This window comes from Oncorhynchus tshawytscha, unplaced genomic scaffold (genome assembly GCF_018296145.1).
Source record: "Oncorhynchus tshawytscha isolate Ot180627B unplaced genomic scaffold, Otsh_v2.0 Un_contig_1005_pilon_pilon, whole genome shotgun sequence".
Classification (NCBI taxonomy): Eukaryota; Metazoa; Chordata; class Actinopteri; order Salmoniformes; family Salmonidae; genus Oncorhynchus; species Oncorhynchus tshawytscha.
In genome coordinates this window covers 18186-45641 of record NW_024609384.1, presented here as the reverse complement: position 1 = coordinate 45641, position 27456 = coordinate 18186, and the positions used below count along the sequence as shown (strand labels likewise).

At 43.7% G+C, this 27456-nt stretch overlaps 1 protein-coding gene across 4 annotated transcripts; it reads left to right on the top strand.

The window, feature by feature from the left end:
- Positions 1–1307: 1307 nt before the first annotated feature.
- LOC112238746 (adhesion G protein-coupled receptor E2-like) lies at positions 1308–14093 on the top strand. 4 transcript variants are annotated; one of them, XM_042315086.1, is made up of 22 exons: positions 1308–2241; positions 2549–2926; positions 3226–3363; positions 3776–3925; positions 4200–4325; positions 4666–4809; positions 6069–6212; positions 6347–6493; positions 6866–6903; positions 7146–7226; positions 7781–7810; positions 8407–8590; positions 8852–8905; positions 9119–9294; positions 10379–10564; positions 10673–10879; positions 11070–11305; positions 11722–11788; positions 11971–12062; positions 12520–12679; positions 12814–12876; positions 13057–14093. In XM_042315086.1, the coding sequence occupies exons 2-22, from the start codon at positions 2887–2889 to the stop codon at positions 13132–13134; spliced, it is 2541 nt and encodes an 846-aa protein (XP_042171020.1). In that variant the 5' UTR covers positions 1308–2241; positions 2549–2886; the 3' UTR covers positions 13135–14093. The 4 variants fall into 4 exon arrangements, with proteins under 4 accessions (XP_042171020.1, XP_042171019.1, XP_042171021.1 ...); XM_042315087.1 differs by having other exon boundaries at positions 1325–2241; positions 6413–6493; positions 8798–8905; XM_042315084.1 differs by having other exon boundaries at positions 1326–2241; positions 8798–8905.
- The last annotated feature ends 13363 nt before the right edge of the window (positions 14094–27456 follow it).

The following is a 27456-nucleotide window of genomic DNA, read 5'->3' as shown; positions in this document are numbered from 1 at the left end:
TGAAATCATATTCATCCAGTTATATTCATTCAGTTGTAGTATTTGCATTTCACATTGAATCATTTCCTGTACCTGTGAGAAACCACTCGAAAAAGAAAAACAATCAGAGAAATGCATACTGAGACAGAGAACAGCATTAACAGTTTTGTAATATTCTGTATGTAAGGGAAATAAACAAAAAAGGCTTCCCCAACCCATTCCCCCCAACCCCCTCAGTCCCCTTCAGGTGTGTTCTCTGAGAACCATCATGAGTCAACAGGTGAGATAGAAGTCAAGGCTTATCTCTGTCTGTCTTCAAGCTCAGCAGCAATGTTAACAGTCTTTCTTTGTTTAATAAACACTGCCCTGACGTCAACACACTTGTCATTCTGAAACCTCAAAGTCTAAGTGGCAACAAGGGTTTTTCACAGTATCCAAAACTTTGAGAATCTGTGATTTTATTTGACCAATTGTAAATTGTGTAAACTCCTCACCTGAATTAAAACATAACGTAAGGACCTGTGATAGGCACAAATCTTTTATGAGCACCTCTTTTATCTTGCCGCAAATTTGAATTAAGCTTCAAGTATTCTGTAGAAAGACCTTAGCAGTCATACGGACAGAGACTCAACAAGAGGTAAGGCAGGTTGAAGTGCTCAGACATTTATTAGATTATAGCTACAGGTTGTAGATGACAGCACGTCACACAGTGCTCCCAAAACAAAGATCTACACACATGCAAGAGGCATTTCTCACTTCATACAATACATGGATTCATATATTTCTGAATATTCTCTAACTTTTGGAGAACCACCTGCAACTGGACACAAACATTTATAATATAGACTTTTAACCGAATCAGAACAAAGAAAGTATTGACAAGAACAGGTTAGTTGAAAAATTCCTTGCTTTCAATTAGCCAGGCTGTAATGGGTATGGAGCACCATGTATCTATTTAACAAGGCAGAGGGCACATGATTCCATGCAATGATGTATATAAACCCTAGATTGCTGATGCTATGTATTGGCCAATGATAGGCTATGAAGCTACTCCTCAGAAAGAGGTGTCCTCCATAGGAATGAATGGAATTCTACAGTAATTAAATGTATTTTGTTGTTGTAGTGGAGACAGTAACATTAGTGCTCTCAAAATGTTTTACTTCAAGGAAAAAAATATATTTTATATATATATTTTTTATATATATACAGTATGTTAAGTTCACATAATGTAATTTAAAATATGCATTAGGGTGTCTGTAATAGAATATACTTGCCAAAAACAAATGTATACATTAATAAATGCATTTCTACAGTATATCTTCCAAAACCCTTTTTACAACGGTGGAGGAGCACAAACATGGCTGCATAGTGGCTTCAAACCAGCCCCTGGGATTAATCTAAGGTTTATACTCATCGTTGCCTCCATCCCATCTGTAATAACCCTTGTGTGAATGAGAGCATATTGGTGGTGTGAGGAGCCTGTAGCACTCACTTCACCATATAGGCCTGTTCGTTGATTGTCCAACATTCATATCTAGTTATATTTTGCCATGTAGGCTATAAGGGCCAAGTGGGCTACTGGGATAGGTCATCATTTTTTAAGATGCATTTTAATTACAGTAGGCTAACAATGACCAGATCTGATCTGTGGTCAAGCCACACCACAAGCATAACATCTCTAGGCTATAGGCCTAGTCTTGATGGTTGGATATTTCCAGAGATTACAAGAAAATCCTTATTAGGCTTCTGAATTGCAAAGCCAATTTGAGTTGCCTATTGTAATTGTCTGAGGCTGTGTTATGCTACTTAAGCATTTACCACAGAGCAGGCCTCAAAATGGATGACATCCCCCTCTTCCCCCTCCCTGCCATCAGTGAAAGAATAGCTTCTGACCTCAGCCATCGTCTCCCTCACTTTGTTTTGTTAAGATGGAGGTTTGTATCCAAACCTAAAAAAGATCATTTGCATAAGTCTCAAACCTTCTGATAACAGAGTTTTGGATGGTGTGCAAATTGAGATGTTTCTCTTGGGATGCACGTATGGGTTAGACTGGGTGAAGGTATTCAATGTATTCAGCCCTGGAAGAGGGATCTGTCAGGATGAGCTACTGTTCTCTGTCTCTACTCCTGGGTGAGTGAACTGATATTTCAGTATTTTATCCCAAATGATCACCATCTAGTATTACTGTCTGCCCTTGACTTTGTGTCTTCTCCTTCCTTTCAGGTTCTCTGTTCATCATTGGGACTTCCTCTTATCCTAATGGTAAGTACCCACTGGGCACAGACTGGTTGAATCAACATTGTTCCCACGTCATTTCAATTAAATGACTTTGAACCAATGTGGAATAGATGTTGAATTGACGTCTGTGCCCAGTGGGAAGTTCAACAGTTCAATAACCTCTGCATGTTCTTTGTATTCTATGTGATCAGTTTGATTATGAGTTCTGATATTTGGTAGGAGGTTTAACTGTACAGAAGTAACTCAATTTCTCCTGATGATGGAACAGTGGGCCCATAGCTAAACCCTGGCATTGGGGATCTATTTTTTATTGTCTTCTTCTTCCACCAAGGTTCCTGTGATGGCTACACGGCTCTGGATGAGCCTCGACGTAACTATCTCTTCAGCTCTTCCTCTATCCCCGGCTACCCCATCAATACCGACATACAGCGAACAAACATATGGGTGCGCTACGTCGGGATCGGAGGGGACACCGTCATTCCACAATGTGCTCCACTCTATTACAGCGGGGTATATTATCCCATCCATCTGACCTTTACACATCCTCAGTCTGAGTCTGAGACTCCAACTACGGGCAACGCATGTGGAAACACAGGTTCCTGCTGTAATTACAATGTAGCTATTCAAGTGATCTACTGCTCTTCTGGAGGATTCTATGTGTACAGGCAGATGAACAACCACCCAATCGACTACATGGGTTATGTGACATGTGAGTAGCGAGTTGAGAAATCCCCTGCTTTTTATTTGACTTGTACAGTACTCCTCCCAAACACATTTTATTGTCTATTTAGCTCTTAAGTATATTGAGCTGAAGTTTAATTGATGGATTGGTGTATAGTAAAAGAGTAGTAAATCATAAAGCAAGCTGCTTGTTTTTGAAGCAGTCAATCTGTTAAGGTCACAGAGACATTATATCTGACTTGAAGTGAACCTGCTCTTGTGTCCCATTGTTCCAAGCTAAAATAGTAGACTGTTGAAGTAGACTGTGTGTCTGTTCTCTCTGTTCAGACCATAGGAACTGTGTGGCAGACTCCTGCGGTCCCCTTGCAGAGTGTAGTACAACCAAAAATGGAGGCTGTCAATGTGTCTCTGGATACAAGATACCTCCAAAACATCTACCCACAAACGAATCCTACGGTTGCCAAGGTAGAAGTACCGTAGTAGCTATGTAATGGGCTGTCTGGTTTTATCAGTTAAATCAGTTTAGACAGTCCTACGTGTTTGATCAGGTCGGATCGGGTCTGTCTGTCTGTCTGTCTGTCTGTCTGTCTGTCTGTCTGTCTGTCTGTCTGTCTGTCTGTCTGTCTGTCTGTCTGTCTGTCTGTCTGTCTGTCTGTCGAACAGGACTGGGGGTAGGCACACTTTTTGGCTCAAGAGCCACATCAGGATTCAGAAATGGCAGATGTGTTATTCAAAATTTATTTAAAGGACAGAACAAGTATTTCTTAGAAAACAATCCACTGCGGGCTGCAATGAATTGACTAGCAGCCCGGGGCAGTATTTTTCCACCCTTGATGTAGAAGATAGCCTCTAACTCTGTCCTAACCCTCCCCAACAGATATCAATGAGTGTGAGGAGACCGCTAATCTCTGCGGTCCACATTCCAACTGTACTAATTCACCAGGAGTCTACAACTGTAGCTGTCTAGAGGGGTTTGTACCCTCAGACCCAGCCTTGGCACTCAACCCAACCCGCAACCCCTGCACAGGTATGTTTACCACTCATACACCTACTGCACCAATCATATCAATAACATGAGACCAGAGTTTGAATTTCAGGGCTGCTATGAACGACATACTTGCATTTTTTGCTGTTTTTAACTTTGTGAATATATATGTGTGAATTTGTCTGCTGTCTGCTGTGTAAGCAAGATTTGTTTTTTAAACATACAGAAAATAAAATTGCTGAACGCTGTCTAGTTTTGTGTGCTTTGATTTGTGGAACTTTGTAAATATTGGCATATTAAATCTATGTCCCCCCAGATGTGAATGAGTGTGTGGAGATTGAGAAGGTTTGTGGTGGTTTTGGTAAATGTACAAACACACCAGGAAATTACACCTGCACCTGTTACAATGGATACAAGCCTGACGGACCCTTCGACTGCCAAGGTCTCTGAACAGCACTAACACTAGCTTTCTGTGATAAATCTGATGAAACTTTTTAAATATTTCAATAGAAACCATTTATCTAGATATGGACCGGTAAAACATGAACATATTGAATGGATAACAACAGTCATGTGTATTGCATCATTACATCTAACTTACGCTGATTTACAGTGCTTCCTAAAAGAGATGGAAGAACTCATGGTAGCATTTTATGTTACAGTGTATTATTATCTATATCATACACTACTGACCATAATCTTGTCTACCTGGATGCTGCCTGGCACCCTGTCGTAAGATGCTAATATGCTAACTGAACAATTCAACTATTGAAACCCCACAGATATTGACGAGTGTTTCAACTCAACCATCTGTGGTCAGGAGTCTGTCTGTACCAACACACCAGGAGCCCACAACTGTACCTGTCTCCTAGGCTTCTCACCCACAAACCCAGTCCTAGACCCCAGCAAGGCCAACCCCTGTATAGGTACTGTGTTGTCTCACTGCTGTTGTCGTTAACATACTGTATCATGGGGCACTGACTAGGTTTACATCCCAAATGGCACCCTATTCCCTATGTATATAGTGAATGTGTATATGGGGTGTATGTATATGTACACAGGGTGTATGTATATAGTGAATGTGTATGTAAGGTGTATGTATATGTATATGTATATAGGGTGCATGTATACAGTTAATGTGTATATAGGGTGTATATGTTCACAGGGTGTATGTATATAGCGAATGTGTATATGGGGTGTATGTATATGTACACAGGGTGTATGTATATAGTGAATGTGTATGTAAGGTGTATGTATATGTATATGTATATAGGGTGCATGTATACAGTTAATGTGTATATAGGGTGTATATGTTCACAGGGTGTATGTATATAGTGAATGTAGGGTGTATATGTATACAGGGTTTATGTCTATAGTGAATGATGTATAAGATGTATGTATGCATATGTATACAGGGTGTATGTATATAGTGAATATGTGTATAGGGTGTATGTATATGTATACAGGGTGTATGTATATAGTGAATGATGTATGTATAAGATGTATGTATATGTATACAGGATGTATGTATATAGTGAATATGTGTTTCGGGTGAATGTATATGTATACAGGGTGAATGTATATAGTTAACGTGTATATAGGGTGTATATGTATACAGGGTGTATGTATATTGTGAATGTGTATTTAGGGTGTATATGTATACAGGGTGTATGCATATAGTTAATGTGTATATAGGGTGTATATGTATACAGGGTGAATGTATATAGTTAATGTGTATATAGGGTGTATATGTATACAGGGTGTATGTATATTGTTAATGTGTATATAGGGTGTATATGTATACAGGGTGTATGCATATAGTTAATGTGTATATAGGGTGTATATGTATACAGGGTGTATGTATATTGTGAATGTGTATATAGGGTGTATATGTATACAGGGTGTATGCATATAGTTAATGTGTATATAGGGTGTATATGTATACAGGGTGAATGTATATAGTTAATGTGTATATAGGGTGTATATGTTTACAGGGTGTATGTATATTGTTAATGTGTATATAGGGTGTATATGTATACAGGGTGTATGCATATAGTTAATGTGTATATAGGGTGTATATGTATACAGGGTGTATATATATATATAGTGAATAGGGTGCCATTTGGGACATAACCTAGACCATAACTTGTTCTCATCAGTTGTATCTGTGGTTTGAACCCTACAGACATTGATGAGTGTCTGAACAAAACCGTGTGTGGTCCCGATGCCAACTGTACCAACTCTTATGCAGCACACAGCTGTACCTGCCTCTTCGGTTACCTGCTCACCAGCCCAGATGCCATAGCCAGCCCCTTAAACCCATGCCTAGGTCTGTGACATACTTCACTGAGTGTGCGCGTGTATGCATGCATGTGAAAGTGTGTGTGTATATGTGTGGTGTATCTTTGTATGTGTATCCGTTACTGTATGTGTGTATATCCCAGTGTTTGTTTCTCCCTGTAGACATAGATGAGTGTGCTAACACCCCTGGTCTATGTGGTCTCCACTCTGTGTGTACCAATGCACCAGGGACCTTCCACTGTTCCTGTGTGGAAGAATACTACTCCTCCACTGGAGTACTGTGGGAAACTGACGTCACTGTGTGTGAAAGTGAGTCATACTTGTATTGTTTGGAAATATATTATGTACTGAAGAAGTCTAGTGTAGTGAAATGCTTCGGAGGTCTGATGGGAACTTGATATATTATTTTCTCTCTTTTCTCTCTCTCTCTCTGTCTTTATTTCTCTTTCTCTTCTCTCTCTCTCTGTCTTTATTTCTCTTTCTCTTCTCTCTCTCTGTCTTTATTTCTCTTTTCTCTTTCTCTCTCTCTGTCTTTATTTCTCTTTCTCTTCTCTCTCTGTCTTTCTTTATTTCTCTTTTCTCTTTCTGTCTTTATTTCTCTTCTTTTCTCTTTTCTCTTTCTCTTTCTCTCTCTCTCTCTCTCTCTCTCTCTCTCTCTCTCTCCCTCCATCCCCCTCACAGGTGTTGATGATGTTCTAGCCGCCATAGTTCCCCCAGAGGTACGTGGTTGGAAACACACAGGTCTTTAGAATTTGATCCTGTGCCAGTACCACCCATACAGTATGGTGGGCTTTAAAATTGATCCTGGCGGATGAAGATGTAGGAAAAGTATCACTGACGACAAAGTTGTAACAACATTGTCATCTGGTTGTGCTGATGTTGTATTGATGTTGTGTTGATGTTGATGTGCTGACGTCTGTGTAAATGTTGTGCTGATGTTGTATCTGTGTTCCCACTGCAGGGCCAGTCTAAGGAGATGTACTTCCTCAACCAGATGAACCAACAGCTGATGGAGAACCCTGATATTGTCCTACCAGAGGGGGTCAGTACAGCAACCTTTACATCTGGTAGACGAGTCCTGTCCAGAAACTGGGTGGCGCACAATTGGCCCAGTGTCGTCCGGGTTAGAGGAGGGTTTGGCCGTCATTGTAAATACGAATTTGTTCTTAACTAACTTTCCTAGTTGAATAAAGGTTAAAAAAAATACTAATTAACAACCCATAGCTCTCACTATCTGTTCTAAACACTTCTGTAGATCTTGAGCCATATGTATCAAATCTGTCAGAGTAGGAGTGCTGATCCAGGATCAGGTTCCCCCTGTTCATGTCATTTTGTTCATGTGATCTTAAAGTTTCAACTGATCCTTAATCAGCACTCTTACTCTGAGACGCTTGAGACAAACGGCCACTGACATGCTCGTTCGTTGATTTCTGGCGCCACTTAGTGGATCATTTGGAAATGGGTCAGGTTTCAGTACATAGTTCTATTCCCTACCCAGAGGGTCCTGTTTAATGTCTCCACATGCTAACCAATGTCATTGTATCTCTCCCCCGTTCCTCTCTCCCTTCTTTCTCTCCCATTTTCCTTTTTCCTCAGTCAGTGACAAACAGCCTCTCGACAGCCCTGGTAATGCCCCCTTCCAACTCTGTCTCATGTTTTAAATAAAAATTATCGGAGTAGGGTTAGTTTGTCTTAGTCAAGGCAGTATGTTAATCATTGAGTAACTTTACATGCACCCTAAGAATTGAATATTAAACTGATTATGGCCGAGTTCTGGTCGTCTTCATCGGCGTTCCAGCGGTGTATCTGATCTGTGCATGTGCCAGCACCGGTACCGCATGTTTCCATCCAATGCGCGAGTGAAGTCCGCAGAAACTCTATGTGTCTTAGAAATATTTTTTGCATAGAAACTTTTATGTCCGAACTCTGAATCAAATAGTTTTCTCAAAAATAACATGGTCACCGTGTTAGAATTATTTATTGGGTTGGCGATTTCTGGCATTTATCAAAAGTAGCCTGATCTCAGATGTGTCAGTGTAAACAGGATTATAAGGGAAATCGTTCTTCTTGCAAAGCATGCAAACATTTGAAACAAACTATTATATTAACCCGACTATCCACAATAATCTCCTTATTGTGTGCATGTAACCGTTCTCATTCACGAATGAATTCCTCCATGAATGAATTCCTCCATGAATGCATCCATCTATCTATTTCCATAGAAGGTGTCAGGAGCGGGAACCATCTCAGCGCAGCAGGCCAGTACAGGCCAGGGGTGGAGTGGGGCTGGAAAGGATGGTGGGGAGTCTGGCAGTGTGGTCCTGAAGATCTCAGTGCTCCTGGTGAATGCCTTAGTGGACCCTTCTCAGGGCCGGGTCAACAAAACCATACACACACCTGAGCTGGGTAAGAAGAACCATTATGCAGTCTGGACCTACATACAGCCCCTACCACCTCTCCACCCCCCCTGCAGTAAATGCAGTATTGCTTTAGTTTATTTCCTTGTCAGTAAAAGTTGAAGTATAACTGGTATCTGTGTGTCTAACACACACATAATCCCTCCCTCATTCTCCCCATATGAAATAATACTTGTACTGTAAATGTGTATGTTAGACATTAGTCTGCAGGTAATGGAGGCCAACAGTACAGACACCTCTTCCCTCTCAGCCAGGGGAAACACCATGGACATCAACCTAAAGGCTCTGGCCAGAAACAATAATGGTGAGATAGACCAGACACAGCAGCATAGTGGTGGTTAAGATCACAGTGAAGAATATCACCATGACCATGACTATATTGGGAATCATACTGATGATAATGATATTGATGATGATGGTGGTGATGATGACGATGATGATGGTGTTGTTGGTGATGATGATGATGATGAAGGTTCTGAATGTTATTTGACGACAGCCCCCTACTCTGTTTCCCTAGGTACAGCATCAGCAGTATTCCTGACAGTCAGTGGGATGGAGAGCCTTCTGGGTGCTAGCTTCTTGCAGACAGAAAACCACACAGAGATGTTGTCTGATGTCATCACCGCCACACTGCCCAAGATCAACCACACCCAGCTCTCTGAGCCTGTCAACTTCACCATGAGCCACAAGAGGGTCTGTCTGTCTGTCTGCCTGCCTGCCTGCCTGTCTGCCTGCCTGTCTGCCTGCCTGCCTGCTGTCTGTCTGTCTGTCTGTCTGTCTGTCTGTCTGTCTGTCGTCTGTCTGTCTGTCTGTGTGTCTGTGTGTCTGTGTGTCTGTGTGTCTGTCTGTTTGTTCAGTCAACTGTTTTGCCAGTTCTTGGTTATGGTGACACCATTTACCAGATGGCAGCAGCCACTACTCTTACATCTTTGGATGCCGTTCGTTAATGGGGACACAGTGCCATTCATTTTATTACTGGTGAGAGTTTTAATACTCACCACTGCATTCTGTATCAAAGGGTTGGCTGGTCCCTGTTAAAGTCCCTGGTGCCTCTAGGGCATTTTAAAACCCTGATGATAAATCAGTTCACAGAGGTGTACAATTGTTTTAATTGATTGACTTTAATAACTTGTTAATTAACTCTCTTTCTGTCCATCAGTTGAGGTGCTGTGTTGATGTTGCTGGTCTGTGCTGGTTATTCACTCTCCCTTAATCTGTTCATCTCCCATCTTTTCCATCTCTCCCCAGCTGTGTCAGTCTATACACCCCTCCATCCCTCATAGCATACTGTCAGCATTTAAACATCTCTCTCTCTCTCTCTCTCTCTCTCTCTCTCTCTCTCTCTCTCTCTCTCTCTCTCTCTCTCTCTCTCTCTCTCTCTCTCCTCTCTGTCTCTCTCTCTCTCTCTCTCTCTCTCTCTGTCTCTCTCTCTCTCTCCTCTCTCCTCTCTCTCTCTCTCTGTCTCTCTCTCTCTCTCTCTCTCCTCTCTCTGTCTCTCTCTCTCTCTCCTCTCTCCTCTCTCTGTCTCTCTCTCTCTGTCTCTCTCTCTCTCTGCTCTCTCTCTCTGTCTCTCTCTCTCTTGCTCTCTCTCTCTCTGTCTCTCTCCCTCTCTCTCTCTCTCTCTCCCTCTCTCTCTCTCTCTCTCTCTCTCTCTCTCTCTCTCTCTCTGTCTCTGTCTCTCTCTCTCTCTCTCTCTCTCTCTTGCTCTCTCTCTCTGTGTCTCTCTCTGTCTCTCTCTCTGTCTCTCTCTCTCTCTGTCTCTCTCTCTCTCTCTCAGAGGTTGGCTGAGCCTGGCCTGATGACCTGTGTGTACTGGGAGGACAGAGGAATGGAATATGAGAATGGAACCAAGGGGAGGCATTGGTCAGTGAACGGCTGTTGGGTTGTGTTCTCTGATGAGAACTACACAGTGTGTAGCTGCTCTCACCTCTCCACCTTTGCCCTCATCATGCAGACAGGGGAGGTACAGGCTCTGTGTTTGTGTGGGTTGTGATTGTGTGTGTGTTTGTGTTCTGGTGCACACGTTAGTATGTGTATTCATGATTAATTGTGTGTGTCTCCATCCTTCCAGACTGTGTCGGAGGACAATCCCTTCCTAGAGTGGGTGAACAGAATGTGTGTGATCGTGGGCCTGGTCTTCTTTGCTCTGGCCATCCTCACCTTCCTGCTGTGTAGCTGGAACCCTAAGATCAACAACACAGCCCGCCTCCACCTCTGCCTCTGCCTCTTCCTGTCCCATCTGCTGCTGCTATTGGATTACACCTACCTCACTCACAAGGTGCTGGGTTAGGAAAGAACCTTCATTTGTATATACATGTCTTCTTCTCATTGTTCTCATTGTGTGTGTGTGTGTGTGTGTGTGTGTGTGTGTGTGTGTGTGTGTGTGTGTGTGTGTGTGTGTGTGTGCCTGCATGCGGGTGAGTATGTCCATGTGTTAATATCTATCTCATCATCCTCTCTGTCCCCAGCTGGTGTGCTCCATCATGGCAGGTCTCCTCCACTTCCTGGTAGTGGCCAGTTTCCTGTGGATGCTGCTGGAGGCGCTCCAGCTCTACCTGCTGGTCCAGAGACTCTCTAGGATCCAGGTCATCCAGAGGGAAGGCCTCCAGAAGAAATACCTCTTCCTGATTGGCTATGGCATCCCCCTGGTGATCGTGGGTGTGTCTGCAGCTGTGAAACGTGACGGCTATGGGGGATCTAAAGTGTGAGTAGAAATTTTACACACACACACACATAATCTCTCCTCCACTAACACACACACACATTATTTCTCTTCACTAACATACACACACACATGATCTCTCTTCCACACACATGCATTATCTCTCTTTCACACACACACACACACACACACACACACACACACACACACACACACACACACACACACACACACACACACACACACACACACACACACACACACACACACACACACACACACACACACTATCTCTACTCCACACACACGCATTATCTCTCTTACACACACACACACACACACACACACACACACACACACACACACACACACACACACACACACACACACACACACACACACACACACATATTATCTCTCTTCAGGTAACACACACTTCATTTGTTTCTGTGTTTCAGATGCTGGCTGAAGCCAGAACAATACTTTACCTGGGCTGTGTTAGGGCCAGTGTGTACTGTCCTAGCAGTGAGTGGATCTACATGCACTCATGCATACATACACACACACACACACACACACACACACACACACACACACACACACACACACCCAATGCACGCACACACACCCACACACACGCACACACACACACACACACACACACACACACACGCACACACACTGACCTCCTTATGCTTCTTCCACAGCTGAACTGGATATTGTTCTGCGTTACAATCTGGAGTTTGAGACCTACCTTGGCTAACATGAAGAGTGATGTCTCACAGTCCAAAGACACCAGGTGTGTACATATGTCTGTGAACATACAGTAACTAAGCCATATGTAATGTGTATGTTTGTTGATACCGATGGGAATGTGTGGTAGTGTTAGTATTCTTGTCTCTTCATATGAATCCATATGATGTTTTTATACCATTCCCTCCCTCCATCCCTCCCTCCCACCCCTTCCCATCCTCCCTCCCTCACCTCCCTCCCTTTCCCACTCTCTTACCTCCCTCTCTCCCTCTCACCTCTCTCCCTCCCTCCCTCCCCATCTCATCTCCCTCCCTCCCCCTCTCACCTCCCTTCCTCTCTCACCTCCCTCTCTCACTTCCCTCTCTTACCTTCCTCCCTCCCCTCTCTCACCATCCCCCTCTCTCATCTCCCTCCCTCCACCCTTCCTCTCTCTCTCCCCCTTCCACTCTCACCTCCCTCCTCCCTCTCTCACCCCCCCTCACTTCCCTCCCTCCCTCTTTCAGACTTATCATCTTTAAGATCCTGGCACAGTTTGTGATCCTGGGTTGTACCTGGGTGCTGGGCTTGTTCCAGTCCACCATGGTCTTCAAGTACCTCTTCATCGTGCTCAACTCCCAGCAGGGCACCTTCCTCTACATCGTTCACTGTCTCTTCAACAAGGAGGTAGACCTACACCACAAGCACGCCCCCCACACACACACACACACACTTTCTTCACCTCTCCTCTGTCTGCCCTCCACGGTGTGGTCTGTGTATAATTAGTGTTGGTGTGTTGGTGTTGTTGTATTGTATCATAGGTACGTGATGAGTACAGGAAGTGGCTGGGCTGTTCTTCCAGCTCCTCTACTCCAGACTCTATGGTAAGTCTATACCTTCCTCACTCATCACTAGTTGTTACATCTATGTGAGGCTTCCTCTTCTTTCCAGGATGAATGTAATGTTACTGAATGACCCTCTGACCAAGTCCCTTATAGAACTTATGTAAGCATAGTCTTTTACCACAGGAAGTCTAACCTGTTGAGGTCTTGTTTTTCCAACAGAAAGAAGCACCTTCCGTCTCTGAAGACCTGGACAAGGCTGGTGAAGAGAGACAAAACAAAGGAACACGGCCAGGATGAGAGCAACATGATACGATACCATCAGACCTTCAAAGCATTTCAGCACAGTGGGCCTCCACGGTATATCTTTCAATGCACACTGTACACACTAAGTATGAGAGAGAGAGAGAGAGAGGTGTGTTTATATGGATGCTAATGACTCAGAAAACACAGCCTGACCTTTTGTATTTACTAATATTTCCTTTATCTACATAAAACAATGTTTTATTAGCCTGCAAATGTATTTATAGAATTTCATATTTATAAATTATATACACAGTAGTTACAGCATATTTACCTGTGTGCAAAATAAACAAATGAAAATGTGTAGGTTGCAGTTGTTTATATATAAATAAATAACTGCGTCTCTACCTGCTTTGAGTCTAGCGTTTACCATTGGATTGTCCGTCAGGGACAATAAAGTTTTATTCAATGGAATCCCTGTGGCTGAGCCCAGATAAGAAAGTCCCGGTCAGCTGCAGTCTGAAGTGTTTTGAGAGCATAGCGACTGGGTTTCCAGACAGATGGCACAGGAGGGGTGAGGAGAGGACAGGAGGGCATCCTCTCAGAGCTATAATAAAATAGCTGGAAGAGACCCACGGTTGGAGACAGACAATACTGTGCTTGCATACTGTTGTAATGCCCTCTTTTCACCACACGGTGACAGCACCTAATCATCAATGCTCTTGCTCTCATTGGAGTCAGGAGTTAAAGTGAGGACACAGGTCTTCTGTTGATGGAGAGATACCATTGGGTGAAGGCCTTTGTTCCAGCCATGATTCAAATTGATTAACAAATAATGAAAACCTGGTGGGGTTGTAGGGAGAGAGAGAAAGACATACATTTGGAGATGGATAGATAGATGTCAGGACAAGTCAACTGGAGGAGGAGATAGAGAGGCATACAGAGATGGATGGAAATAAAGGGAGATTCCCAGACGGGTGAATGCAGCCGCAGGAGTGAAAGAGAGTACAATAGGGGGACAGAGAAGAAGAAGAAGATGAAGATGAAGATAAAGAAGAAGTAGGTGGACGAAAAGGAGGAGGCTGGTGTGGGGTGTTTTGCTCCGAGTCACAGTGCTGCTAGTCTCTTTGCCTGTTACCATGGGAACCCAGCTGCAGTGCTTTCTGGAGTCGTGCTGGTCTGTCAGCCGGGAAACGCTGTTGGGTTAACAGCCCTGCTCTTTGAGTTCGAATGAGTTAGACTTTGTCAAAATAGTCAGGAATAAACTCCAAACCATGTTAAAAATTGATGCAGTGCGCCTGGGGGTGTTTAGTATACAAAGTTGCTAGGCAGCTAACTAATCACCCACTGGGCACAGATGTCAGTTTAACGTCTAGTTTTGATTGACATTTGGTTGAGTTGTCAACTAACGTGAATTTAAAGTGAAATCAAAAAATGCACTATGTCATTGGATTTAGGTTAAAAGTTGGGTGAAAAAAAGACAAAATGCCCTGACTGTATGTTGATGATTTTTTCCACATTGATTCAACATCAGCACATTTATTTTTGGGGTTGAAATGACATGGAAACAATGTTGATTCAACCAGTTTTTGCCCAGTGGGCAGACATTTACTGAATTCCAAATCAATCTCCAGTTCTCCTCAACTCTCCTCCAGGCACTCCTTTAGTTCTGGAAGGTGCAGAAGGATAACATGGTAATTGCTTTACTTTGCTGTTTAATTGGATGGGTGATATTTTTCCATATCCTAAGGGGCAGAGGTCGATTGGGATTTCAGTGAAAGTCTTCCATATTGTGTCTGTAATTATGCTTAAAGTCTCTGAGATGTCTTTCTGTCCAACAGGCCTGGGGGTTAGTTAGTGATACAGTGATATGACCAATATGTTACAAATTCCCTGCCAGAGACTCTTAGCACACCATGTCACAGCTCTCTCACAGCCCTCTCTTTCTAACTTCTGTAGTAGGCTACCCTCCCCCACTGGAACCAAGCAGGCCAGGGGGGTCATAAACTGGCCCTTCACACCTAGGACCCTGACCAACGATTTGTTGCTAGGGGTCATGAAGAAGTAGGGGTCATGTCTATAGTGTCAAAATGGTTTGGGCTACACACTAATATAACCACTCTGTGGACAGCTGAGACTCTCACAAACATACCGGTGTTCTCCATTTTTCTCTAGGACACAAGCCTCACAACACTCTTCTGAAGGTCCCTGGTACCAGTTCAATTTGTTTATGGAAAATAAGGAGATATTTAGCCAAATTCAATGTTTCATCCAATAATTTTTTAATATATATTTTTGATACCTTAAGGGGTCTTAAATTCGAAATCAAATAGCTAAATGATGTTTGATATGATCCTCTCCCCTTGCTTAGACACGGTTTAGACTAGGGTTACGGTATCTGTGACCATCAGATGCATATCTGTATTCACATTCATGAGAAATCCATAGATTAAGGCCTAATGAATGTATATCAATTGACTGACTTCCTTATATGAATTGTAACTCAGTAAAATCTTTGAAATTGTTGCATGTTGTATTTATATTTTTGTTCAGAGTACATTTTCATCCTTCCCTTGATAATATCCTTGTTGGTCTACTTGTGCTATCAGTTATAGTGTTGTGTACAGGGGATTCATTACCTGTGTTTCTTCTGTTTCACAACCACTACCATTCAACTACCTTTGCATGTACATTTCGTCTGTGTGTGTGTGTGTGTGTGTGTGTGTGTGTGTGTGTGTGTGTGTGTGTGTGTGTGTGTGTGTGTGTGTGTGTGTGTGTGTGTGTGTGTGTGTGTCAATAAAGTATCCTGGTGTGTAAGTGAGGTTGCATCATTCCCCTCTTACCGAGGGAGGTGCTAGTGGGTCACAGATCAGCCCAAACGGAGCTGCTCTTTTCTCAACACATGCCCTGAAGGTTGGAACCAAAAAGACCCAGGAAGAGATCCTGTTCCCCCCACTCTGTCTCTGGTCTAGGGACAAAATTATGATGAATCAGTTTATAGTTTGTAATCTATCAATGTTATGGTATGTTGCATGTTGTATTTATATTTTTGTTCAGAGTACATTTTCCGGTAAGATAATGACTAAATAATTTATACTTTAAAATGAATGTTAAGGCAATAACTAACAGTAGTCCACCCTGTCACTGGATAATGGAGTGAGATGTATTTGAATCATAAGACTAGAATTGTGCATAGAAAAAGAGGAACTGTTTTTTTTATTTTATTTTACTAGGCAAGTCAGTTAAGAACAAATACTTATTTTCAATGACAGCCTAGGAACAGTGGGTTAAATGCCTTGGTCAGGGGCAGAACTACAGATTTGTACCTTTTCAGCTCAGGGATTTGTCCAACACTCTAACCACTAGGCTACCCTGCCACCCCAGACAAGGAACTGTGGCAGACAACATGTCACCACTGTGAAACTAATAACAGGGGAGAAACCGTTAGGCTTGCAGTAGATTATGTAACATGTTGCAGGATATGATAAGCAGTGTATGTGTTGGAGTAGACTTGTAAAAAGCATTGACAGTGTTAGAGAGGAGGGGCATTTATAAGGGGTATGGTATATGGTATGACCAAATGTGAGGTATAAAAGGCTATGTGCATTGTATGATTTTCAGAGCTCTCGTAAATAAACATTCTGGCTATTGTAGGCTGGGACTCTGTCTGTTTCATTCAACTAGAATCTTACAAATTCTGGGTTGCAGACTGAGCAGTTTAATTGAGGTTCAGTTTATGAACATTGAGAACATGATTCTCTTAACAATCAAGTCATATTACTGCTCCCCGATGATGCTCTAGGTGCTGCATGTGTGGATGTGGAGTACTGCACGTCTGCACATGACAGGGGTGTATCATACACGTATCTATGCAGCATTCTCAGTTCTCTACCTTGTATTATCATACTCAGCCCGATACTTAAGTCACTAGGACATTGGCACACACGCACACACGCACAGACACACAGACACACACAGACACACAGACACACACACACACGCAGACACGCACACACACAGACACGCACACACACACGCACAGACACGCACAGACACAGACACGCACACACACACGCACAGACACGCACAGACACAGACACAGACACACACACGCACACAGTTTGAGAGATGTACTATTTGAGTTTGAGCATGTTCATACATGTGAACCAGACTGGTTCAACATCCCCACTTCTTTACCCTTGTTTATATCATATCTTCCCACATAGCCTAAAGAGATAATATACTGTACATCTTCCCATATATTAATTCATTCACTTTTTCACACACACACACAGTTCCCATTACATGCAGCTTCCTCAGTGTTCCATGTTTTCCTGTGGGATAATCCTCTGACAGGTGTTTCTGGCCACAGCTCCATACTCCCTGTCTCACCACTGGTCTGGTCCAACACCCGTCCAACAGAAGACTACACACAGACACTCATAAGGGCTTTTCTCTCTCTCCTACTCCTGTCTCCTAACCCTTTTCTTTCTATCTCTGTCTAGATTGATGGGGTGATAAGGGGTGAGGTTGGTTGGTGAGGGGAGTATTGTTGGGGGGGGTATTGAGGGGTGAGGTAGGTTGGGGAGTGGGGGGTATTGAAGGCTGAGGTTGTACACAGTATGTAACAGAGCTATTGAGGGGTGAGGTAGGTTGGGGAGTGGGGGTATTGAAGGCTGAGGTTGTATACAGTATGAAACAGAGCTATTGAGGGGTGAGGTAGGTTGGGGAGTGGGGATATTGAAGGCTGAGGTTGTATACAGTATGAAACAGAGCTATTGAGGGGTGAGGTAGGTTGGGGAGTGGGGGATATTGAAGGCTGAGGTTGTATACAGTATGAAACAGAGCTATTGAGGGGTGAGGTAGGTTGGGGAGTGGGGGATATTGAAGGCTGAGGTTGTATACAGTATGTAACAGAGCTATTGAGGGGTGAGGTAGGTTGGGGAGTGGGGGGTATTGAAGGCTGAGGTTGTATACAGTATGAAACAGAGCTATTGAGGGGTGAGGTAGGTTGGGGAGTGGGGGATATTGAAGGCTGAGGTTGTATACAGTATGAAACAGAGCTATTGAGGGGTGAGGTAGGTTGGGGAGTGGGGGATATTGAAGGCTGAGGTTGTATACAGTATGTAACAGGCTATTGAGGGAGGTAGGTTGGGGAGTGGGGGTATTGAAGGCTGAGGTTGTATACAGTATGTAACAGAGCTATTGAGGGGTGAGGTAGGTTGGGGAGTGGGGGATATTGAAGGCTGAGGTTGTATACAGTATGAAACAGAGCTATTGAGGGGTGAGGTAGGTTGGGGAGTGGGGGATATTGAAGGCTGAGGTTGTATACAGTATGTAACAGAGCTATTGAGGGGTGAGGTTGGTTGGGGAGTGGGGAGTATTGAAGGCTGAGGTTGTACACAGTATGTAACAGAGCTATTGAGGGGTGAGGTAGGTTGGGGAGTGGGGAGTATTGAAGGCTGAGGTTGTACACAGTATGTAACAGAGCTATTGAGGGGTGAGGTAGGTTGGGGAGTGGGGAGTATTGAAGGCTGAGGTTGTACACAGTATGTAACAGAGCTATTGAGGGGTGAGGTAGGGTGAGTCAGAAAGGGATTGAGTTAGGGTGAGGGCAACAGAGGATTAGTCAATGCACCCACCTCCTCTCCAGGTGCTAGGGGCTCTCTGCATTGCTGAGTGAGTGGAATACCAGATTTACCTGATAAAACCCATAAAACCACTCTGAGGAATGACTAGTTTGATTGTGTCAAAGTGAGATGTGTCTAAGACATTACATTTGCAGACAAATAAGATATATTCATTGACATTAGCCTACTGTTCATTTATAGTAGGTCTAGTTGTTGTTATGTTAGTAGCAAATAGCCCAGTCAGTGGCGGTCAGTGACGTTTATGATGGACATGGGCAGACAGTGGCACATTCAAATACGCCTTACACACTCTTGACAGCATCTAGCTTCTCTAGGCTGTAATCATTAGTCCAACAGTTGCAAACAGAGGATGATGGTCCTCCCCTTCCTCCTCTGAGGAGCCTCCACTGAGCCCATTGCAATTCAATCTAAGCAGGAGTGGCATTACCTCCACATAGAGGTCCCTCTCTCTCTCTGTCGCTCTCTCTATCTCGCGCGAGCTCTCATCACTCGCGCGCTGTGCAGCTGAACTACGGCGTTGGCAGAGAATATAAAAAAATGTGCCTCTTTGCTTCAAGCGTTGGAAGAATATTTTGGAACGGAAATCAGAGGAGGTACTGTAATAATTTGTTTACCTTTCAAGCGAATGTGAATTATTTTGTAAATGGCATGCTCCTGTAGTCGCATAGTAATGAATAGTTCAGAGGGAAACGGATCGATGGTACCGGGCGAATGCTGTTGCTTGCAGAGCAGCCACCTGCGCTAAACATAAGCTCTGCGTTGTCTGTCTATCGACGCAGCAGCACGAGTAGACGACATGGTTCTGTAGGCAAAGCCTACTGCTTTCAATAGCCGATTTTGTGCTGGTGATTGTGTTGTTAGTTTTTTAAATGTTGGAATTCAGGTTGATGATGTAGGCTATAATTAGTGGAGGACGCAATAGCCTAATGGAAACATTGCCTATTTGAGTTACAGTTGTTGGATATGTTTGTGCGGCGATACATCTACACGAAACATTATATGTGTTCAGGCTGCTTGGGAAAAAGAACGAGAAAGACGGTGTCGGTCGATAGATCGACGGTTGGGATGGACAGATGTGAGAGGGGGATTTGGAGGGAGGGGGGGAATCACGCGGGGATAATACTGTGACGTTCTGCATGTGATGTGTTCTCTAGACAAGTTTGTGTTATATATTTCTTTCTCTCTCTCTCTCTCTCTCTCTCTTTCTCTTTCTCTCTCTCTCTCTGCATAACGCAAGGCTGACAGGCTGTCACAAGCAAGCGTGTGCACGTTGGATAATATGGATTATATGAGAAAGTATTTAAGAGTATTGGCTGAACAGCATTGGTTGTACGTCTTGAAATAATACTGAAAATGTGTCTGCGACGCGTGTGAGTGTGGAGGCTAAGGGGGGAGAGAGAGCGAGAGAGAGAGATGGCTTGGTATTAGCAGATGTTGACACACCACGGTGTCCCCTTCTTCACCGTCTGCCATTTGGAAGTTAAGACACCAATCACACTCCCGACCGACAGTGAAAACAATTCACCCGCCCACATGTTTCCCTGAACGGATGGCATGAGTAGTGAGCTGAACGCAGAACTCTGATTTGTTATAATCAAAGACATACAGATGAATCATGATCACTGCACTGAGTTTTCATTAGGCTGCCTAGTTCTCATTTCTGTATATCTAGTCTGTTTTACAGTTACTTCTTCAAGTTATCTTAATCGAGATGATATCTATTTTACTAGGTATATTATCAGTCTTCACTGTGAGAATATCCCATTGGGCACACAGTGGCTGAATCAACGTTCTTTCCACCATTTCATTGAAATTAGGTTGAACTAACGTGGAATAGAAGTTGAATTGATGTCTGTGTCAAGTGGGATCTTTATGAGAGAGAGTTGCATGCTGAAAAAGGCTAATGCGGTCTGTCAGCACCATGGACAGTGCATCATGCTGATTCAGCAGGGATCACGATAGGGAAGGCTATAGCAGGTTAAAACATGATGGTGCTTGTACAGTATCCAGCCCTCCAGAGTTATCTCTGCAGAGTTACCTCCAGAGTTTTCAGGAGCGTCAGGTGCGGTGCCTGGTTGGAACTAAACCTTGCAGCACTCCAGACCCGGGTCAACCCAGGGTTACCTATGCTACCCCCTGCTCCAGCCCCTGATCATGACCCATCCACTCTGGTGAATGGACCATAGGCCAGAGGGCTTTGGCTTTTCATCCAGTCAGCCAGTGTTGAATGTTAGGCCCATTAGCTTTTTATGACCCCAAAATGCAGCCAGACAGGCCCCTACGAACAAGGCTAACATAACCACATAGATAGAGCCCCTACGACCCTGCTAACATAACCACATAGATAGAGCCCCCTACGGCTCTGCTAACATAGCCACATAGATAGAGCCCCTACGACCCTGCTAACATAACCACATAGATAGAGCCCCTACGGCTCTGCTAACATAGCCACATAGATAGAGTCCCCTACGACCCTGCTAACATAACCACATAGATAGAGCCCCCTACGGCTCTGCTAACATAACCACATAGATAGAGCCCCTACGGCTCTGCTAACATAACCACATAGATAGAGTCCCCTACGACCCTGCTAACATAACCACATAGATAGAGTCCCCTACGGCTCTGCTAACATAACCACATAGATAGAGCCCCCTACGACCCTGCTAACATAACCATAGATAGAGTCCCCTACGGCCCTGCTAACATAACCACATACATAGAGTCCCCTACGGCTCTGCTAACATAACCACATAGATAGAGCCCCTACGGCTCTGCTAACATAACCACATAGATAGAGGCCCCTACGACCCTGCTAACATAACCATATAGATAGAGTCCCCTACGGCCCTGCTAACATAACCACATAGATAGAGTCCCCTACGGCTCTGCTAACATAACCACATAGATAGAGCCCCCTACGACCCTGCTAACATAGCCACATAGATAGAGCCCCTACGGCTCTGCTAACATAACCTCATAGATAGAGTCCCCTACGGCTCTGCTAACATAACCACATAGATAGAGTCCCCTACGGCTCTGCTAACATAACCACATAGATAGAGTCCCCTACGGCTCTGCTAACATAACCTCATAGATAGAGTCCCCTACGGCTCTGCTAACATAACCACATAGATAGAGTCCCCTACGGCTCTGCTAACATAACCACATAGATAGAGTCCCCTACGGCTCTGCTAACATAACCACATAGATAGAGGCCCCTACGGCCCTGCTAACATAACCACATAGATAGAGTCCCCTACGGCTCTGCTAACATAACCACATAGATAGAGTCCCCTACGGCTCTGCTAACATAACCACATAGATAGAGGCCCCTACGGCACTGCTAACATAACCACATAGATAGAGTCCCCTACGGCTCTGCTAACATAACCACATAGATAGAGTCCCCTACGGCTCTGCTAACATAACCACATAGATAGAGTCCCCTACGGCTCTGCTAACATAACCACATAGATAGAGTCCCCTACGGCTCTGCTAACATAACCACATAGATAGAGTCCCCTACGGCTCTGCTAACATAACCACATAGATAGAGCCCCCTACGACCCTGCTAACATAACCACATAGATAGAGCCCCCTACGACCCTGCTAACATAGCCACATAGATAGAGCCCCCTACGGCTCTGCTAACATAACCACATACAGTCCATTCGGAAAGTATTCATCGTGACTACAAAATATCTCAAAAGTTACCAGTAAACTTTGCCAAAACATTTCAAACTACTTTTGTAATTCAACTTTAGGTATTTTTTTATGTAAATAATCGATCAAATTGAAGATGGGATGATCTGTGTTCAATACAGGAAGAAAACAAACTGTAGCTAGCTTTCTGGTCACGCGCCTCTATCCAACAGTACACTTCAAGTGACCCTCGTTCAAGATGGCCATACTTCTTCATTACACAAAGGAATAACCTCAACCAATTTCTAAAGACTCCTGACATCCAGTGGAAGCTATAGGAACTGCAAGAAGGTCCCTTAGAAATCTGGATTCCCAATGAAAACACATTGAAAAGAGAGTGACCTCAAAAAAAATACATCTGAATGGTTTGTCCTCGGGGTTTTGCCTGCTAAATAAGTTCTGTTATACTCACAGACATGATTCAAACAGTTTTAGAAACTTCAGAGTGTTTTCTATCCAAATCTACTAATAATATGCATATCTTATATTCTAGGGACGAGTAGCAGGCAGTTGAATTTGGGCATGCATTTCATCCGGACGTGAAAATACTGCCCCCTGTCACCAAGAAGTTAATAGACAAAAAATGTGCTTTTCTTTCAAAAACAAGGACATTTCTAAGTGACCTAAAACTTTTGAACGGTAGTGTAAATATATAACGACAGAATTGCTTGATGATAGGTGCCAGTTGTTTACTGTCAAGCCAGACAACATATTATAGCAACTTTGGTTTTAGAAGTGGGGGGTACATAATTTTTATTTTTTACTTAAATTCTCTATCCAGTCGGATAAACACGCCAAACCGCTCAGAGGTGTCCGCATGGTCCTAAAGCACAATGTTGCCTCGTTTTGTATCACATTCCAATGATAAAACTGGGGAGGCCAAAAATGCAATTTCATAATGTGGGGGGGACATGTCCCCCCATCCCCAGTGAAAGTTGTGTCCCTATATTACAGATATATTTCAGAGATGGAATGTAAATATTTCATTGATATATCAAGACCCTGAGAGCAATTAGGAAAAATATTTTTTGACATTTCTATTAAGAACAATCACAGTAACGGTAATACAAATTAGACAGCAGTGTGACATGACCTGACAATAATTACAGGTGTTACTGGTGTTGTCGAGAACTGCTACCCACGCACCGTGAGGTGATTCAAAGTGTGTGTGTTGTGTGTGTGTGTGTGTTTGAATTCCTTCCCGTCCTACACACACTGAGTAGTGATTGCGTGTGCCGGTGACATTCCCAGTCTGTTGCAGTAATTGAGGTCTGATTGAGTAATAGGTGGTGTGTGTGTTAATGTGTGTGTGTGTGACTGTGTGCATGTGTACACCATACATGCATCTGTGTGATCTGTGTGAGTGTGTCTTTGTGTGTTTTTATGTCAGTGTGTGTGTGTGTGTCTGTGTGCATGTGTGCACCGATGCATGTGTCTGTGTGAGTGTTTGTCTGTGTGATTATGTGAGTGCGTGAGTGAGTGAGTGAGTGAGTGAGTGAGTGAGTGTGTGTCTGTGTGAGTGTGTGTGTATGAGTGTGTATGTGTGTTACTGTTGCTTAGGAGGTCTGATTGAGTTGCTAGTGGTCTGGTGATTGAGGTTGGTAGTGGGAGGTGTGACAGACAGCCTGTGTGCGGAGCCACTATCTGTGTCCGTGTAAATGTGTGTGTGTGTGTGTGTGTGCGTGTGTGCGTGTGCATGTGTGTGTGTGTGTGTGTGTGCACCAGTCCTGTCACCGGTGTGCCACAGTGCTTATACTGGTATGTTGGTAGAGACGATGAAGTGGTGTTTGTTGTGTGAGAGTGTGTGGGTTGTTGACAGGAAGGTGTTAAGGTTGCCTACTGGTAGCAGACTGGTGACAACACTCCGACCCTGTCCAAGTCTGGCACAAAGACTTGTATGTGTGTTTCTGTGTGTAGGTATGTTTAAGTAAGTGAATTTTTGTGTGTGTGTGTGTGTGTGTGTGTGTGTGTGTGTGTGGAGGAACCCTGTACAAGTCTGGCACAAAGGCTTGTATGTGTGTTTCTGTGTGTAGGTATGTTTGAGTGAGTGAATGTGTGTGTGTGTGTGTGTGTGTGTGTATCCGTCCATGTCTGAGGATGTCAGGAGAGGATGTCAGGAGATGACGTGCAAACCGGCCACTAGGGGCAACAGTGAGAGCTGTTACCTTCAAGTAGGTTTTGGTTTTGCTAGGGCGTTGTGGGCGTAAGCATCTGCCTCTGGTTCCAATGCTTGCATGTTCAATTCCAGCAATAAAAAGTTGTTTTTTGATATTTTTGTTTAAAGCCTATCCCAAACCTTAATTCTTACCTTAACCATTTGGAGTTAATGCCTAACCTTAAGAATTCAGAGTTAATGCCTAAACGTAACCTTGGAACAATATAGAGAAGTAACCAAACTTTTTGAAATTTGGCGTTTGGAACAACTTAGAAATGTGACATTTGAGAAACATGGATGAACGTCTAATTCTGACGTGAGACTGTGAGATCTTGTTGGTGTCAAGAGGGGGCACCATCTGGCATCCTCTCTGCTCCATGCCAGCTACTCCCTCCTCCACTCCTCCTCCTCCAATGAGGAGAGGGAGATAGAGAGGGAGGGGAGGGTAGAGAGTGAGGAGAGAGGGAGAGAGGGAGAGAGGAGAGGGTACAGAGCGAGGAGAGAGGGAGGGGAGGGTAGAGAGTGAGGAGAGGGTGGGGAGAGTAGAGAGTGAGGAGAGAGGGAGAGAGGAGCGATGAAGGGGAGGGTAGAAGTAGACCATACTGTATTTGTGAGGTTGTGTAGATGGATAGAACAATGGAGAGGGAGAGTTAGTGGTATTTCTAGAAATCTATTTCCCTCTGCCATTTTTGTAGCGCCTCTGTCGCATTTTCCACTGACTGTCCTGTACACAGTGCACAAAACACACTCAAACAAACACATATGAGCATGCAAACATAAATCTACCGACACACCCACCCAACGCATGCATGCATGCACGCACACACACACATACACACAAGCAGAGGGGATTTTGGAATAATGCCTTGGGTTTTTTGTACTGCCCCAGTTTCGTTTGGCATCTGTGCTGCACACTCATCTCTCTCTCTCTCTCTCTCTCTCTCTCTCTCTCTCTTTCACTCTCTCTCTCTCTCTCTCTCTCTTTCACTCTCTCTTTCTCTCTCTTCTGCTGTCAGACGCAGATGCACACACACAGACACACACATATTGGTATCTGTGCCAAGATCTGGGCATAAATATTTTAGCCCTGTCACCCACAGCAGCTGGGATTGCACTGTAAACATAATCTCTGTGTTTCTGCATTTGTACTGTATCCGTGTGTGTGTGTGTGTGTGTGTGTGTGTGTGTGTGTGTGTGCGTGTGCATGTGTGTGTGTGTATGTGTGTGTGTGTGTGCTGTAGCTACCAGTCCCTCCAGAGGAGAGGAGTTTAGCTCCTTCATTCTATCTAAGCAGACTGGTATTGTCCAACTGTAGTTGTAATAAGACAGAATGACTCTTCTCCCCTCAGTGGGTTTGTATGCGTGTCTGTATGTGTGTGTTCAAACGTGTCTATATGTGTGTGTTTGCGGTTTGCATTTGTGGTGTATGTGTGTTTGTGCAGGTGTGCATATCTGTCAGTATGCATGTGTGGTGTGTGTGTGTTTTAGTTTAATATATTGTAATTCAGAGTGCTTTATAATGACATGTGTAAGGACTTAAGTGGTTTTGTTTAGATGTGAATTTTCCCTTGCATGTTCATGGACTTCTAACTCTCTAAATGTGAGATGTTGACTAAACTTTGACGAGTACAGCAGTAACCAATATGTCCTAATTTCATAGATTTGAGTAGACATTCAGCAGCTTGTTACCAGGGTATTCATTAGGCACCAAAACGGAGAAAAAACTGACTGAAGGTTTACCTGCACTTGACCAATCAGAAACACTTATTTTCATTTTCTGTTGCAAAATGTTTTGAAACCTTTTTCTGTTTCGTGCCATAATGAGTACAACCCTGTATGACAACAAGTTCACATCTTGACAACTATATCAAAAGAACAGACACAGAGAAAGGCTTAGATGACAATACACATTTAGTTAGCAATACAGAACAACTGGCAACAGGGGGCAGTTAAAATGTTCCAAACACCTGTTTTGACCTAGAAAATACCCTCACACTTTATACAGATTCTCTACAAAACTTTGCCATAAAATTGAATGGGAATTGAGAGGCTGTCACATTCATTTTGATATTGTTAGTAAGTTTATCTTTTCCGCCCATTAGGGCTAATTCAGATAGAGACACACACACCAGCTAACACAATCTGTTGAGCCGCCACACAGACGGATCTGTTTACACAGAGTTCTGACTTCACACCACTACATCTTCATTGTTCCTAACAGGGAAAACATCTGTGTACCAAGGCCCATACCCAAGTGGACCTCTAGACCCTACACCCTTTGCACTTGAGATTAATTGATTGATATAAGCAATATGGGGACTGTTCTACCTTGCCTATTAGAGGGCAAAGTGGAACTATTACCAAATTGATTGCACCTGTTAAATCATCTCAGATTTCCACAAGTGCATAGACCATAGAGTCTAGCTGTCCATTTAGGATTGGGCCAAATACAGTCAGTGGCCAAAACGCACATTAAATATCACTCTTAAAACCATGGAGAACCACTGGTCTCTGTGCTATTAGTGACATTTGACATCCCTCTAACACAGAATCAGTCAGTTCTCAACAGCTAGTTTTAAGAAGTAGTCCCTCAAGAAGGAGAACCATAGAATTCAGGTCCCGGTGCAACAAATGGTTGGAAAACAGTGGTAGTGGTAACGCTCAGAGACACTGACAGAGAGAGAGAGAGAGAGAGAGAGAGAGAGAGAGAGAGGGGAAGAGAGAGAGAGAGAGAGAGAGAGAGAGAGAGAAAGAGGGGAAGAGCGAGAGAGAGAGAGAGAGAGAGAGAGAGTGAGGAAGAGAAAGAGAGGGGAAGAGCGAAAGAGAGCGAGGAAGAGAAAGAGAGGGGAAGAGCGAGAGAGAGAGCGA